General features: G+C 39.9%; 1 protein-coding gene across 1 annotated transcript in view; it reads right to left on the bottom strand.

Moving 5' to 3' along the window:
• The window catches only part of LOC141001332 (UPF0606 protein KIAA1549), a 38,812-nt gene that overhangs the window by 17,188 nt on the left and 3,325 nt on the right, over positions 1 to 18,299 (bottom strand). The window contains exons 2-8 of the mRNA XM_073472373.1: positions 6,046 to 8,223; positions 5,809 to 5,897; positions 4,815 to 4,974; positions 4,583 to 4,713; positions 3,161 to 3,353; positions 2,958 to 3,017; positions 2,702 to 2,847 (exon numbers count right to left, since the gene is read on the bottom strand). Coding sequence (XP_073328474.1) covers positions 2,702 to 2,847; positions 2,958 to 3,017; positions 3,161 to 3,353; positions 4,583 to 4,713; positions 4,815 to 4,974; positions 5,809 to 5,897; positions 6,046 to 8,223 — 2,957 coding nt within the window. The remainder of the gene's footprint in view (positions 1 to 2,701; positions 2,848 to 2,957; positions 3,018 to 3,160; positions 3,354 to 4,582; positions 4,714 to 4,814; positions 4,975 to 5,808; positions 5,898 to 6,045; positions 8,224 to 18,299) is intronic.

Here is an 18,299-nt window from a genome sequence, read left to right as displayed (position 1 = left end):
TGCCTGTACTGTCCAAAATTCTTTTCAACAGTTGGCAGACATCATGGCATCTCATGCTTTTTTCCAAACATAAACATGTCCAGATGTAGGAAAACAGCTGAAGGACACTCATTAAACCTTGTTACTGATTGCTCAGGGTCACAGGCTCCAAACTGACACTTTTGTGGTTTCTAGCAATCATCTTGTTAAAAGTCTTTATGTTTCTGTTGATGAACTGTCTTTTCTTTGCTTGTTACCATTTGTTTCTAAACGCACACATAACAATACATGGACTACTATTACCTTCAATTTAAGTCCATCAGAATCAATACTAGTCAGGTTGACACGTTTTAATTTCGATGTACCCGTCTGTAAATATTTTAAGATTTTTGGCTAATAGACTCAAACAACTGGAAAAGAAGTGCTTCCAAAAATGAACAAAGGGTCCATGGAAGATGAGGTACTTCACTCTCTATACTAAAACTGGAATGTCTAATGAAGGCCCTAATGAGCAAAGTGACACATTTTCAGTAATAACGATGACTTCTTAATGGAGAGTGTGGTACCTCATTTTTGATAAAACCCTGAAAGATGAATCATTTTTGACTTTTGCGTTTGCTGAAACCACAGTTCAGGCACCAACTATGTGGCCTCTTTTGTTACCAGATGCTGGAGTCAAACTTTATATTTAAGCCCGTGATAAAACATTCCTGTGAAACTACATATTCAGTGGTTCTCTCTCTTATCTGTCTGATCTGATCTGACGAGGCACAGAAATAATGAAATATTTTAATTGTACTGTCTGTATTTGTATCTAACCTAACATGACACATGTGTAACTGCCTTTTACATGACCATTATTTAGTCTACTTTTTTGTGTAGTTTTTATGTACACAAAAAGTCTACATGCACTGATACACACTCAAATATATAATGATAGCACACTCATGATATATCAACACACGTTCTTCTATTCCCATTAGAGTATTCATTGTTGAAATATTTCTCCATGTTGTCTAATATGCCGGTGTGTGTGTGCAGTCTCCCTCTGGGTGCCCTGAGGCGCAGTGCTGTCTGCTGTCTGCATTACTGGAAAGAGTAAAGCGCAGGTCATGCCTGGGTTGACACAGAAAAACGGCTGGGCCGGCTCCCTCATCCAGGGTCTAATCCAGTCCATGCACGGTTATTAGAGTGGAAAGATGGCAGCGTCAATGTGTGTGTTATCACACGACCCCAAGTCAACCTCCTCTTTTATCTGTCTAGGAGACTCATAAGGTATTCTCATAATTGACAACACCATGCTGATTCTGTCATGATGGTCTAAGGCATCTGTTTGTGTCTATGTGTGTGTGTGTGTGCAAACCAGTAAGACAAAAGATTCTTCTAAAAATTCAGACACTCAGTCTGAGTCACCTTACTCTCATTATATCCAACAGACACTCAAAGATGAGTCTTTGAAACGTAAAAAAAAATGTCAATGTCAAATCATTTTGAAAGGTAGAAAGGATGCCAGAGCCCAAAATTAGAGCTCTAATCTAAGCACAGACACTAAAGGTTCACCACCAATATTTTTCTGAACTGGTTAGCGGGTTATATGGAGGCAACGATGCATGAGGCAGAAAGGTCAGAAAGAGTGAGGCAGGTACTTATCCATGGATGGTGTTTATCACTCTGACAGCCCCCCTGTTTAAAGACCACCATATGCACTCAGACTTCATGAGGTCAGATCAAGTCTCTTTTATCTGAGTTTTTTGCTCATCCTGCTCTGCTGATTTCTGAATCTTTTACCCAGCCCTGTCTCTGTATCGCTCCCTCCTTAATGTCTAACCTCTTGACAACAGAGACACTCTCTTAATCATCCCAACTGCAAGATACAGACAGAGAAAGAGAAACAATTAATAATTGATCTGCTCTTAGCAGCTCTGTGGCTCACAGGAGCTCGCATCAAGTAACAGGACCGGAGAAATGAGGAAGAGGAGATAGAACAAGGACTCATGAGGTTGTGGTCTTTGAGTGGCTCGCCCCTGGGCTGAATGGGATGCTGTTGCCATGGAGACAGAGCCCTATCCTGTCCCCTTTGAGATGAGCAGAGCAGGTGCGAAGCGAACCCACAAAAGCGAGAGCCTGATTAGTAAAGCAGTAAGGCCTTTCAGTGGTTCCAAACACTGCAGCGCTCACATAATGAGGCCTCAGTACTCAGGCAAGGTAGTTAAGAGAGAGCTTGCATCAGGGAATAGTGATATAATGGTAAAAGAAAGGAAGCTTTTTCAAGATTTAGTAAGTAATCCATTAACACACTTCCTGTTAAAGAGTTTTGAAAGTTTTGTTGTGTAATGAATAAGAAATTAAACTGTTGTATATTGTTTGCAGAGAAAGGCTTTGCAAAGATATCTTGAACAAACACAACCATGTGTAACTTACAGCTTAGTATTGAGTTTTAAAGTGTATTTATAATGTTATTTTAAAACAAATAAAAAAGTCTGTTTCTTAAGATGAGACAATTTTGACTTGTTTTTAATTTAGTTTCATTGTATTTGTGACATTTTAAAACAGAAAATGTTAAAAGGAGACAACCAAAGCAGTTGACCATTTTAAACTGCAAACTTCTATTTCATACAAGTGAAATTATTTAAACTTAAAATATCAGAGGCTTGATTGTGTGCTGTGTGTATAATCTTCTCCAAAGGCTACAAAGATGTGAAAACATGCATAGATACAGTACCTGAACACTGCTGTTGCCTATGGTGGTGGCTCTCTTAACACGTCTGACTAATCCCATCGCCTCCCCGAGTAACATGGCCACCCGGCGCTCCATGTTGGCTTGGAAGGTCCTCTCACTCACTTTTTGGTCCAGCACACCCAGGAGCACTATGTACACAGACAACAGAAAAAAAACATACAGAGTGTCCACACAGAGGGTCTCAAATGTAAGCAGCTGAAGCAACTTTTCATCATGCAAACAACTGAAACTGTCATACCTGTTCTAACCCACGAGGAGCGAAGAACCTGGCTGGTGTTTAACTCTGGATAATGAAAAGCTGTTGGGAAAGTACAAAATGATGTTAACTTAAGTTCATTGTTGGTGATCAGACCTATAAAACACAGCAGCTATAACAGTAAAGGTGACATATGAGTAAGTGCATATATCTAGAATATGGAGAGACAACTTTGTAGTACTCACGCTCAGCAATCTGCAGCACAGGAAAGCCCATATAATAGCTGAATTCCACCATTGTGAGCTTCATCAGAGCATTACTGACCTCTGACCCCATCACGTAACCTCTTGTACCACGTACAGTGAAGGTGATGTCCACTGGCTGCCTCACTAGCCGTTGCTCCTGATATTTAGGAGCAGCCATGGTGATGTTTATAATCTGAAACACATTAAGACAGAGATGCACTGTTCAGAGGACTACAAAACAATATGTACAAAACATTTCCCATTCTGCTGCTGATGTAGTTTCTAGCAAAGTTGTTTGTCTCTTAAAGAGTTATAAGCCTGAAAACCATTGGCTTCAGTGATTGGAAAGTAGAACACAAAATCGGGCAGTGTGGCCAGGGGCACAGTTTGCTCCGTGTCCATAAAACATTTCCATGCTACAATAACTGCTTGATTTAATCCTTACATTTATTCCAACTAAAAGACTATAATACAGGCATCAGTGTAATAGGATTACACAAAACTCTACTGAAGCCAACTAACCACATAGCCAAATAAGCTCTTTATTAACAAACAGTAAGCGCCTTTGATACTCAACAACTAGAGCATGAACTCTTTCAAGCAAATGTATCCAAGTAAAGTATCCTGGGGTCTTGTTCATGAGTGATTTCAAGATGGAGAAAACGATAAACAGGAGGACTGTCCACAGTGACAGAGAGCTGAGCTTGAAGGTGCCTGAACCTTCACCTGTGGTCATTACCTCAGCATTGTGAACAAAAGTGGATATAGCTGAATAAATGAGCATCCTTTGCCGGGTTTGTGTGCTCCCAGGGGGACAGACAAAAGAAGTTCATAGTCAAATAGCCTGTCTTTTGTGTTGGAAGGAGCCAAGTGAGGGGCTCTGGGCATCTTATCAGAATTAGACAGATACAGATTTGGAGAGTGATCTCTTGGCTACTATGTATACCATGGTTATCTTGCCACCTAGGCCTGATACATTATGGAAAATCAATGGAATAATAGATTAAGCACAAATCTGATTCTGGCAAACCAAACTAGTAATTTAGGTCTTAGAGCGAACAGTGATCTAAATAACCTATGTTTGTTTGAATCCCCAGGCAACCATTTCTGGCATCATTCATTAACTGAAATCCAAAAGCCTCAACAATTGTGATTAAACAGTACAGCCTTGTACAGTAACAGTACAGTCAGCAAACAAACAAAAGGTCCTGCACAGTGTAACAATCCATTTTTTTCACTTCCTTTGCAAGACAAAAAACTAAACTTTACAATTTTTCCACCAGACAGGGGCTATTATTCAGAAGGCTCAAGCTTATCACCACTGGGTCATTCAGCTTAGTGGTTCAAAGCCACAATGAAACCCTAATGAAAACATCTCATGTGAGGCTACTCAATGCTTCCCTGTGTTCCGGTCCCACTCACATGCACTGTGAAGTTGGTTGATTCCTTTGAGCGCCGACGCACTTCTGCAAAGGCCATGGTCAAACCTTTCTCGATGCTCTCACTGAAGTTGCAGAAACGCACATCAATGTGATTGGGAACAAACTGCAGCACTGCACAGAGTCAAGACAAGAAGAGTCAAGTTTCAAAGTTAAAGGTTAACACAAACAATTTAAACACCGACAACAAGACAGCTTGTCGAAAGGTCATTTACCTGTGTGGATTTGATATTTTCTGTCTGGTGTTGTCCAGTTGGGAGACACAGACAGGAAGCGGCGCCCAGACCTTCGCAGAGCATTGATGACGGATATGGCTGTGTACACGACTGGACCAGACACCACCCGAAACACAAACCTTGGTGGAGGATCCACAACCTTCACAGACAGAATATGTCATAGACAAATCACCCATTACAGTAATTCATTCTCAGTTAAGCAGCTTGTGTTAAATAAGCAGCTGATATTTTTGAGAGGTCATCTGGTCTTGTGGAACTTGATGTGACTTGTGACTACTCCTGTGGTTTGTTTATCACAGAACCACTGATAAAAAACTCAGGAAGTGGTCTGGCCTTCATGGTTCATCTGCATCACTGTGATGCACACAGGGTTGTGCCGCAGGACTAGAACAGGACAAAGCGGTGAAGAGATCGGGACTGAACACAGCCTCTGAGACCGATGAAGGCAAGTTTCACAACAGAGAATACAGTACAGAGGTGATTTAGCACTCTGACCAGGACTATTACCACTTTTACACACAAATTAGCACATATATGCAGGTCTTTTTGAATGCTGGCAAACTCACTAAAGATATTTATTTCACTCCTTTCCCATTGCCAGGAAATGAGTTTGCCCCAAGAGTAAATGTTGATAAACACATTCACACTGAAGACAAATGCCAGATGTTAGTGTGTTTTTGTGTCCAGTGTGATATGGGTATATGACTACAGGGACGAGGAGACACGACAAGCAGAGACAGGGGAGAAGGGAGAGAGAGGTCAGTCATTACCAATCATTAACGTGAAGAACATAGCATTTAGGGTGGGGAATTAAGGATTTATTTTGACTACACAAGAGCTTGTGATTGACAGTGGAAAGACAAATCAAGATGGTTTTGGTGAGTCTGATTTTGTTTTTGTCGAGTTTAAATAAAGTTTGCTTAATCGATGAGTTTACAGAGCAACTAAGTTCATCAACTTGAGATCAGTTTACCTGCAGCTCCACTGACTTGTTGAATTCTGCTTTCAGTATGTCTCTCACTTGAGATTTGGCATATCCAACAGTGGCCCCAGAAGGAAAACCTTCAGAAGAAAGCATAAGAATAGTTATATTTCAATTCCATTACATTTGCACACATATTCATACTTTAAATTCAATTTACAGTTTTAAGTAAATTTGCACACATCATGCATGTGGATTACATTAAACACATTAAATGTCTTTATTTACCAATTTTTACTAAATAAGCAGGCCTATCATAGCTGCAGAGGTATGGCCTTGATGTTGTCACTGTAGTCGTGCTCTTTTCACTGGTGGTAGAGATGATGTTGACACTAGTTGAGGCTTCAGTGGTGGCAGTAGTTCTAGCTGTGGCTTGATGAGAAGTAGTGGTGGCAGTTGTAGTTGTGGGTACAGCAGACACTGTAATAGCTCCACTGCTAGTTGGGATCAAGGTCATTGTGGCTGGGATGTCAACTCCATCTTCAGTCACTGCCTGATCACCCAACACATCCGGGGGTACCAAAGTAACATTGGACATGGGTTCAGTTGAAATAAAAGTGATATCAAGAGTTTGTTCAGTTGTAAAAGTAGAGTCCTGGAGTGTTAATTCTGTTTCACCAGCAGTGGCATTGGCAGCAGGTTCAGTGGGAATAGAGGAGAAGGCTACGGTTGCAGTTAAGACAGGAGTAATGTGTATGGTACTTTGTGGGATTGACTCTGTAAAAAACCAATGGACATCTGTCAGAGAGGAAGAAGACATTACGTCATCTGGCAGCAGAGGCGTGGCTTCTGTTAATGCAGTGCTGCCCAGGCCAACAGTAAATGTAGGTGAAGACCAGTCTGTGGTGGGAACCTGACCATCCAAGGTGGGAGAAGAGGGATCAAAGAAGTGGGTTGGGACTATGGAAGGATCCAGAAAAGGCTCAGAGGCATTCAACAGCTGAGGACTCTCCTCTGTGGTTACTATTGGGGTTGATTCATCATGAGGCTCAAACCCTGACAGATCACTGGAGGACTCATCCTCAGTCAATTTGGTATCATTGGCTATGCTGTTGGTGGGTGTGATGTCTGTAGTACTGATGGACACCACAGTCACGTTCCCTCTGTGTTCAGCTCCAGTGTCAGAACTGTTGTTCTCCTTGGACAACTGGGTGGTGTAATACTCCAAGCTATTCATGTCAGGTAAAAGGACATCTGTCGGGTGAATTGTGAAAGGATCAGGCCAATCTATGTCTGATGCGTCAGGTATATCACTGTTATCTGAGGGAGTAGGTTCCAGTGTATAGTGAGTTGTAGAGGAAAGAGAGGAGGGATAAGTGGTTTTTAGCGGATCAATGGTGCTGTATGCCGTCATGAGGCTAAGAGAAGGTGAGAGATGAAGAGGACGCAAGGACGAAGGGTATATACCCACTCTGGAAGGAAAGGATGTGTCATAGCTTTCCGTATAGTCCTCCAGATCATACGTGTCAGAGGGCACCTTGGTGACAAAAGAGTAGTCGTTTCCATCTGAATTTAAGAATGACATTGTCTCCAAGTAATCCCCAGACCCCCAGTCAAACTCCATGGTGTTGGTGGGATAGAAGTCCTCTGGAGAGACTTCAGTGGGTTCAGATGAGGGTGAAGTAGGGTGTGGGACGATGAAAGGCACATTGTAGCCAGGGGCCAGAACCTCATCTGGGTTGTATAGCATGTTTATGTCATGTGCTGGTTTGTTATCCACTAAGGGGGCACTGCTGGGGCGCAGCTGGTTCACATCCAGGATATTACTGTAAGATTCATCTGCTGGAGAGTCAGCAAAAGCCAATTTGTGAGGCTCAAGAGACTGACCAGGAAGTGAGGTCATGATTGCCAATGCCTGTTCTGAAGCACCACCCTTCTGCTTGCTGAAAGTTACTTTCTGCTCAGAATTAAGACCTAGCTGAGGTGTTGTTGACCTTGTTAAAGCAGAGGGGCTTAATGATGTTATGGATCTATTTGATTGAAGCTGCAGTGCGGATCTTGTAGGCTTTGAAGAGGGAGATTGCTTGGCAGAATTTGCCCTGGTCAGCTTCCAGTCTGTGGAGAGTTTAGCTGGTGCCTCAAATTGTGGACTGGACTCCAATACAGGTTCGGAGGGGCTTAATGATGGAGTAGAGAGAGAATGTGGTTCTTCTTCTGCAAAGAGGTCACTAGCTGTGAAGGATTTGGAGTTTTCAGAAGTAACATGTCCCCACTGAAAATGCGTGATGTCGGCAGTCCTGACTTCATGGTTTGGTTCAGAAATGGATGGCAGGGCACCAGGTGAGTCTGGGCTCTCAAAGGCAGTATGATGTGAGGCTGGTAAGGCTGATGGCGATGACCCTGTTGAACTTGGAACACCTCCAAGAAATCCCATGGGGTGATGTGTGAAGTCCGAGAGAGACTCATCTGCAGAGGAACAAAGAGAATGCTTCAGTTTAGCGTTGAATAATAGAGAGATTTGTGACTGACTTGAAACAATGTAAATTACAGGGCTGAGTTTAAGACTGTTATTAAAATTAGGCTGCTTCTATTAACTGTTATCATTCCCACACTCAATCTGAATTCTGTTAATCGCCAATGTACATACCAATATAACTTAATTATTACTCAAACTGATACATCTTGTGCCCACAACTTCTGTATGTAAATTATTTATATAAATTGTTGCATTTATAAACATGATAACCCATTTAGTGTCTCCTCTGTTATCTTTTTGTAGCAGCAGGGTAATTTTTGGCTTTTGTTCTGTTTCCACTACTGTTGGTCTTAGTTTTGGTTCTTGTGCTATGGGTAAATGCAGCACTGTTGTTTAAATTTAGTTATTTGATCATCATTAAAGGGCTACTACTATGCACTGGGCCTGATGCTTGTTTGTGTTTTGTTTATTTTGCTTTGTTATCTAGATTATAATATGAATTTCCATTTTATCTAGCTGTGGTGGTTATATTTGTATCTTTTTACTGTGGTGGACCACCACTCCTGAATGAATGTAGAAGAAACACTGCTGTTAATCTGTTATCAGCTTCAAGATTCAATCAAATGTAATTTCATCACTTTCGGCTAAAATAGTGTTGCCAAATTGTTCACCAGAGAGGCAGGATGAGACTAACAATAACTTTGCATGGCAGACAGACAGGCGCCCTGCAATAAGCTATTATGTGTAACCGGACATGAACAACAAAGACATTACATCAGCGGGATAACTTTAATTTGGAAATAAAATCTGTGTAAGGCACCTTGGGCCCTACATGACCAAAATGAAAATTGATCTGTGAGGAAATAATAAAAATGATTGGACATGCTCACAAGGACGTCTCATAGGATTACTATTCATCATGAAATGAGGGATCTCTGGAGCAGAGTTCACACTGATATATAGACAATATAGTGCAGTAAGACACTCATGGAATCTGTAGGAGAAAGCTGTGGTGCGTTTAGTATGTTATATGTAACCTTGGCCTATATTTAGATAGAATCAATGCTATATTGACAGAGGATTTTTAAACAGCGAGTATTGATACAAAGGGAAATTTGAGATCTTTGAAACAGTGTGGTTGATTTACCAGAAACCAGCAATTCAACCAGCTCATTCTACTCCATGTAACTGCTATCAGACTCCTGAAAAAAATGAATAGACCTGATCACTCCTGATTTGCTAAAGTGGCTACAAAATGGAACCATTAGTCCTGAGAAAAACGCCATTAAGGCGTAAGGAAACAGAGGCCGAGAATCTCTGATAATAAAGACCATGCAAGGCTAAAATTATGTGGACTCATAATTAAAAGTTTTAATGACTGTTTTCCTCACTTCCAGTTTTGAACTACAGTAAGGGAATATGCTGACATGCATGCACTGACCATATGTTCATAGATGAACGAGTGGTCGTCCTGGCTCAGCATTTCGATGGCCTAAGCGTTTTACTGATGCACTCTAGGGAGAACATCTCATATCCTTTTTAATGGTGCCTAACCTTGAAGTGATGGATGGTGAAATTTTCAGCTCATCAGGAAGCAACTTCACCTCTTACACACAACATTGAGATCCTTAAGGGTGACATTAGACCAGCCAAATTTTAGAAATGGCAAATGTGGCTTATGCAACACGTTTGCGACTGAATTCGAGTGCCAAAGGCGTTTCTTTCCATATTGCATAACACATTATGCATGATTTAATTCGGGAAGTGTCTTGATTACACTACATGGTCAGTAGGGTCTAATGTGTTTGAGAAAGGAAAGGAACAAACTAATTGATAAATTATTCATGGTAATAGTCCTTTAACACTTCCATGCTGTAAACATTTGTCTTTTCTGTATTCTAAAATGTGTTTCATACAACTAAAGTTTTGTTGTTCTGCTGAATGAAATCTATATACATGGCTGCCTCCAAAGTACTGAAGCACAGGAGCTGTAGCAGATAAACAGGACAAGATAAAGGGAGATGAGTTAAGCTGCTTGCTAACAGTAGAGAAGATTCTATCTTATGGTTCTTCGGGTTATAGATGATCAGATTGAACCATGATACACATATAGAGAGTATACAAACACAAAGAAACCACATCAAGAAGAAAATGCACAATAATTCTGTTAAACTCAAAACAGGCCACATGTCTTAAATCTGTCCTTGAAAGTAGGTCTTGAACAGAGCAGGACTTTGAAGGCACCATTATTGCCATTGCCAGAAGCAAGCCACCAACAGCCTCTACATAGTGAGTCAGCAGCTGTTGGTAATGATGCTGCTCTTTGTAGTGAACATCAGTTCTGCACAATCATACACACTTGAAAAATAGCCACAGTATCAGCCGAGGGAGACGACTATTTTTAACACAGGGAGCACAAGACAGATCACTTATAAAAAGCATCAACAAAAAACAATATACTTCTGGAACGTCATCTTCAATTTACTGCATCGCTTCATACAAGCAGACTGCCTCTGGCTTGGCCCAAGAGAAAACTCCCAACTTAATTATAACCTACACTGGTACCTTAATTGAGTCAACATGCTATTAAAACAGAGCCCATTGGAAAGGACTTGGGAAAGGGAAAGCCAAGACTTTCTTCTCTGAAGGCAAGTCTGTGCTGCACATTCTCCAAACTACCACACAGCTCCTTGTCCATTGAGCCAAGTGTTTGAACCCCCGGGGATGTATCACACAGCTGGGCTGATGCACTCACAAACACATGCACATTCTGGGCAGACCGAGGACTGCTCTTAACCATTAAGCGGAGGATCAAGTCGCCTGTTCTTTACAGGCTGTTTAGTGATGGCATGATTTCCTCAGTTTTGCGGTTAAGATATAAATAATCACAACAAAGAAGCACAAAAAAGAGAAGCCATAGCATCTGGTTTGCTGTGCTCTTCTCCAGCTAATTGTTAGTCTCAGCTATGTCAGTCCAAGCATAGTATTTAAAAAAACAGAAAGTGGCCAAAGTGAATGTGTTTGTGGTACTCCGTTAACTGAAACCTTATACTGCTAACCAACTCAGACTTGGCATTTTGTTGTAAATGGAGCCCGACCGATATATCAGATGACCGATATTATCGACGAACTTGCCTCTCAAATATATATCAGTCTTGGCTTACATGTTGGCCGATACGCTCTGATATTGATATATTTCAAGATTATAATGCAGAAAAAGATGCTTGGGATAAATTCTAATTATCAAATTCTCAGTAAGTGTTTCAGTGCACTGATGCCATTTTAGACAATAAAGTTTGCTGATAGACTGTAATGTCCTGCCTCTGTTACTGTATATATCTTTGTCACAAGTGTTTGATGACCACATTTGTGGGATCATTGCAAAAAATCTGTGTTTATCAGCATTTATATATATCATATGTATTCATGTATACAGATATTGGAATTTCTTACTTCCTTATATTGGCATTGGCATCTGCCCCAAAAATCAAGTATCGTTCAGGCTCTAGTTGTAAACAAACGCACATTCTGAATGCTAGAAACACATAACAGAACAAAGACTGTACAGATAAGCTCTGTATTAGACCATGTTTTTGTTTGAAGAACATGCTGATGTTTGAGGTCATCCTGTGGTACATGACCCCAAAATGTCACCTCATGTCAGCACAGCCCTGCAGTGACAAACTAATACATTTATAGTCACATTTAGGACATTTAACCACGCATGAATGGATGAAAAAGCATCCAGTTAATTAAGACAGAGACTTCTACTGGCAGGTGATTAATGATAATACTGATAATTGTACTTGAACCTGACTGGTACCTGATTTTATGAGCCGATGCCGATGCAAATATTAGAATGTAAAAAAATTCAGATTTTGACATATTGGCTGATATACATATATTTTTTGCAATAATTCCTCAAATGTGGTTATCAAAAACTTGACGAAGATATCTAAAGGAGGCAGGACATTACAATAACTTGTCTAATATGACACCAGTGCACCGTAACAGTAAACTTACCTGGAATTTAATAATAATAAATTATCCCAAGCATCATTTTCTGCATTCTAATCTCTAAAAACAAGAGTTTTCATATATTAGGCGACATACGTATATGCCAATACAAATATATCTGTGATAGGCCAATACCAGCACAACAGTCTCTTAATTGTACTGAATTACAACCACAATACATAGTGGAACCGAAATGCAATGCCCTCTTTTACAATAAAGCACTGTGTTGAAAGACATTGCTGAAGTTAATCTCACCTTCATCTGGTTGCAAAAAATAGTAACAAAAATATGTTCACAAAAAATTAAAACATAAAATAAAATCTGAAACTATGCTTGGTCAAAACTGAATTATGATTACAGAAAGAACTGACTGGCTGTTCTTAATAATTAAGCAGGCATGGTCTTAGTATGTGATGGCTTATCTTAGGTAATGACAGTCAGAGCTCAGTGCGACAGACAGCAGCCAGGCAAAGAGCAGGTGAGACTGGGCTGGATTGGGGCTGACATTACAGTAAGCAGAAACTGACAAAGGCCTTCAAGATCAGGCAGCGCTGCCACCTGTCCCAAGAAACACGAGTGTGTCACGCTTGGCTGGCCGCACATTGTTGGGCCTGTCCACGAAACTAAGCACTGAGACCCATGCAGAGGGAGACCTTTAAATATCAGGTCACGAGAGCAGAATATCAAGTGCTCAGCTCAAAATGAGTGGTCCAGTTTTTATTCTGTCTTCCTAATCTCGCTCCTGCAGTCAGTCACCTTTTCTCTTTCTGCAATATGTGAGTCATTTCCACAAAAGATCATCATTCCACTGCCAGTAAGCACTCATTACAGGAACAGGGTGAGGTTGTTAATGCCTTATCGATAAATTATATGTCTAGTTTATAAATACTCACATAAGCAACTTAAATAAATAATGTCCTAATTCTTCATAAAGAACTTATCCCCTTGTAAAAGACATGAATGAAAAAATATGGCACAGTCTCATTACTCTAGCGACACTGAAGAATTAATGCAGTGAGATTTTCATTTATTCATTACATGAAAAATCCCACGCTAATGAGACTTCATTTCCATTCATCAGGCCTTGATGTGTCTTTAAGCCTAGACTTGGTCTAATGAATAGCTGCCTTGTACATGTGCCGTAACAAATTTGCATTTGACCAAATTAACAAGTTAACAAATGCCACAAGTCTCTTCTTATTTACTCTGGAACTTCTACTATACTGTACGTGGCTTGTAAAAAATTATTTTTTGTGTGTTATTACCTTTATTAATTAATTACTCACATGATGCACAGTAGTGACTGACAAGTAAGTGGAAGCATTACCGGGGGTTGTTTTCAATAAAAAAAAAAAAAAAGAACTTTGTTGTTCCCTTAAAGTTGGTTTCAAGTGTCTTTCTGCTGTGAACATGTTAATAAATTTCCAGCTATGACAGCTGATTCAGTGAAAACCCATTTGTCCATATTTAAGCAGATAATAACACAAAAATAATGCCCTTCTTGTGGCTTGGTTGGTTTGTTTTGCTTCCGTCATACATCCGGTTACAGGCTTGGATCTCTGCCAGCAATCATGTAAAAAGGATCCTGACAAGAGGGGGATTATTACTGCTGTCGCCTGATCTGATGTTCCTTTATAAAATCCCCACAATGGGATGGAACAGGGTAGAGAGACCGTGCTGAAGGCGGTCACAACTTCAGGCGTCGGAAATAGCACTAACCCATTTACCCAGGATGGATATTGGCAAAAATCTTATCAGATCATGTATTGGATCATCACAACCCTCCACTAACCCATATATGTGTTTGACTGTTTACAATAGCTCTACAGAGGCCCAGTGTGTCTGAATAGACCAATTATTACCCATGCAAATTAAGACCGCAAATCACTCAACTTTGTTTCGCTTGCCTGATTTTACTTTGTTTTTTGTTAAATTTGACCTTTGAAGAATGCTAACAGTTTGTTTCTTAAAGGGCAGTCACAATGGCAAAACACTTAATGGGTAGCCTCCTCTAACAAGTGGATGAAAAAGAATATACTGAGGTAAATCTCAGAATACAGAGGACAAGAAATGCTTTTCTTTGACTATTTGCAGTGCAGTGCATCTCTTTTGCATTTCTATTTTTATCATAAGCTAAACTGTATTGCATTGGTACGTGAACATGACACATGCATCAAAGTTTGGATGTTCATTTACAAATATCTATACAAGATTTTTTAATTCAGATTTCTCTGTTATTAACAATACATAAGAATTCTATTTTTTGCACACAGTACATTGGAGACTTGAATAAAGCCTGCAACAATGAACACAAACAGCTCCTCCAAATCCTCAATGTAAGATAAAATGTGATTTTGGCTTTGCTGTCCTCGCATGTGTACTGATACCAAGGCTGAAACAGAGTTAACCTGATAATGCCCGTCTGCAGGCAGCCCTTTGCTGATGTCTAGAATGTAATCATAGAAAAAACATTCCCCTCAACCAGAGCCTGCTCTCACATATGTAGAAAAAGAAGATGGGTAATACTCTTGAATAAACTTGATCTGTGTCCTTTAACACGGTGAAATATTTGGGCAAGTGAGAGCTGACAGACAAAACAGTTAAGTTGGCAGCAGCATTTGCAGAGGATGAAAAGGACAACAAATGTGTTTCTGCTTACATCTGCTCTAATAAAAGTGGTTGGGTAAAGCACAAATAAGATTTGCCTAGTGAAAGGTTGAGCATTCTCATTTTCTAGGAGCAAGAGACATTGTTTCCAAGCTTAAGGCAAGCTGTATGGGTCTCAGCATAAACAAATAACACGTGACTAGAGAAACATACACCACAAATATATGAGGTCCAACTTGATTGTTCAATACTGATACTTTATAAGAACCAACTCACATTTAATTATCAGAATAAGGTTAGGCTATAGAAGGTTTCAGCAGCTGTGAAACACAGATGTGTGCTTGTGTGTGTTGAGAAACCTGAGATACCAATTCCAGAGTCCTCTAATGATATCATTTCCTATGTTTGCCAGACTCCTTATTGCAGAAAAAAGTAATTTAATGGTTGTATAATTTAAAAAGAAAAAAGAGGAGAGAGAAGAAAGGGTCTTTTAGTATTAATGCTAGCTAACTACAACCCCACACATGGTTCTGTTTTCAGCTAAGCCCGTTGCGTGACTGGCTCTTTTCAGTTGGCAGGGGCTGCATATGCTGAGTGCAGTCGAACAATCAAGATATGGCTGTGTTGACGTTTGGTTTATCGGGGAAGCTTTTAAGATGGGAAAGATCCCATTGTTTTTATCAGTGGAGTTCAATTAGATCAAGCTCTCCGCTACAGCTCAAGCAGCTCCCTCAACAGAAAAAGAAGATTGACTTCACATGGGGTGCTTCTATCATAAATCTACACCAGTTGCTTTCCGGTGCACTTACTTGTAGAATTTAGATTACATCAAACAGTAAACCATTACAGAACTGATTTAAATCAATAAAGCAAAGGTTATAAATATCATCAAAGTTTAAAAGCTAATCCAAATATTGCCCATATTCTCATAGGTCAGTAAAGGTAAAGCACAATATAAAGTTTTGTAATTGGATAGATTTCCAGATCTACCGTAAATTAATTCAGCTGACTAATCTAGCCAAAAAATGAGAATGAAAATGGAGACCTGTATGAGGTCATGGCTGCACTTCATTGAATATTTATGGGACCCTTGTTTTGTTTTCCAGAGGGAATACTTTTTAAGATAAGAGAAAGGGGAGCGCAAAAAGAGGGGGAGCAGGATAAGGGGGAGGGGAGTAGTACAAGAGTCCAATTGAGAGAGAGGAAGAGAAGTAACGGAGGAAGAGTGAGGGAATTTGAGTTAAGGTAAAGTAAGCTACAAAGACAGCTGACTTTTTAGTGAGTCTTCAGGGATTTGTTATATTTTGGGCTACTGTTTAACAGATTTCAGGACTTAAGTCCATAAAGGCTACACAATAGACATACATACTAACAGAGGTCTCCCCAGAATTCAAGGCTTTGATGGTAAGACCAATTTCAAGAGTGGATTTCGATGGTACAATGCCAATGTGTCATTCTTTCAGAAAAGCCTGGCACCGCTGTGCATACAGTGACAAGCATATACACACAATTTGGGTACACTCCTTCACTTTCTGCAGTCCTGATTTTCTTCGAAAGACAGGAAGGCAGAGACTTGTAACCAGAGAAGCCCCAAGGACTGTGTCATTCAGCACCCTCCTCTACTTTGCCTCATTTCTCCCAGCACAGGCCACTCTCAGGCTTCAGGTCCTGGGAGAACTGACACTGTCTACTGGGTTAAGTTAAACTCTCTGGGAGGGAAGCTGTTTTCAAAATGTCACTATGTGAGCAGAAATATCTGTGCTGGGTTAGGTGAAATAATGATTGTTTCTATTAACTAGTTCTGATGTTGAAAGGTCCAGACCAATATGATTTAGCCTGGAGTAGCTGAAAAGAGGCTGGGCTGAACCACACCATCTGCTCTGATAAATATATAAATAATCAGCTGCAGTTCATCAGAGCACAAAGTAATTTGGGCTCAGCACAATATGGCCTCAGTGTTGCCTTCTGTCAAATCATGAACTTTGAGTTGCTCATCTCAAGCTCCAAACACTGAAAGGCCGGCCTGAGACACTGTAAGTCAGGGAAATTAATTTGTAACCAATAAAAGTACAACAACAACTATTGTTTCTATCACAGTCTAAGATATGTCAGAATCCTCAGTTTTACAGCTGTGATTATAGACAGACAATAATGAATAACGTGATTTATAGTGATTCTTTAACCACACCAACTCAGATGCTCTCTAAGTGCCTAACTAACACTACATGATGTGGTGATAATATTAACTTTGTTCCTAAAACCTACATTTATAATCTGCAGTTAATGAATTTAATAAAATGCTTACTATAATCATTGTATACTTTAAATGCTAAGCAACAGATCATTTAACGTTAATCAATAGTTAATTAAACTTTAGTTAATAGTTTTTTCATTGATAACAAACAACAAAATGCTTTATGAACTATTTATTAAGCAATGGTTAACTGATGTTAAAAGGTTTATTAACAGCAGTAATGACCATCCAGATAATGTTTATGCACTACACAGCATTTATCAACAACTTAAAAGTATTATGAACATCAGTTGCAACTTTACAATAAACAACTGCTTAATAAACAGTTAATAAAATATAAAGTTATTTGTTAACAGTGAAATATGTTTTAACTAACGTTTAGTTAATTATAAATGTACTGTTTATTAACAATGGTTATTATAAAGTGTTACCAAACCATCAAAAATAAACACTGGTGAGTTGTTTCAGTCCTCGATCAAATGACTTGATCAAAGACTGTTGTTCGACACAATATTCATTCTAGGTTTGGACAATCGTAGGATGCTAAAACAGCAGTGGAAAATTGCCTTGGTAAAACACGAAAAAGGGTACACAAAATTACTAACAGATGTAGATTCACAAGCCCCTGCTGTGGTACCTTTACATCACGACCTACCAGTATGATGCAGGTAATAGCAGACAACTGGAAAAAATTAGGTAAATGAAACCTTACAATAGCTGCCTGTTTACTAACCCGGATGTGAAATTGTGAAAGATAATTATGGATATAGATTAGAAATTGGAGGAATAACAAGTAAAAAATAAAAATATGTCCATCTGCTCTCACTGACCCATCCTTGACCAGCACAACCAAGTAACGCTGGGGACAGGCCAATCAGTAGACAGGCAGGGTCAGTCACTGGCTGCTTCCCAATAGATCTTTCTGGTCAAGCTGCAGGCCTGGTGAGAGCAAAAGTACCCACTGTTTGGCTCTTGATAGGTTCTACCCATTGATCTGCAACTGGCTCCCAGCTCTAATGAATAATGAATGGCCATATTGTCATCCCACACAGATCACATTTCACGTGGCAACGGACTGCACTGGTAATTAGCCAGGACTTTGCTGGCCTGCAGCTTGCTGTGCAGAACTTGCCAGCCACTGCAGTGCAGAGAGAAAAACTGCTGAAGTGAAACTGCAAAGGTCACTTT

Source organism: Pagrus major, chromosome 8, assembly GCF_040436345.1.
Source record: "Pagrus major chromosome 8, Pma_NU_1.0".
NCBI classification, from domain to species: Eukaryota; Metazoa; Chordata; class Actinopteri; order Spariformes; family Sparidae; genus Pagrus; species Pagrus major.
The sequence above is the reverse complement of the archived record's forward strand: the minus strand, read 5'-3'. Positions and strand labels throughout refer to the sequence as shown.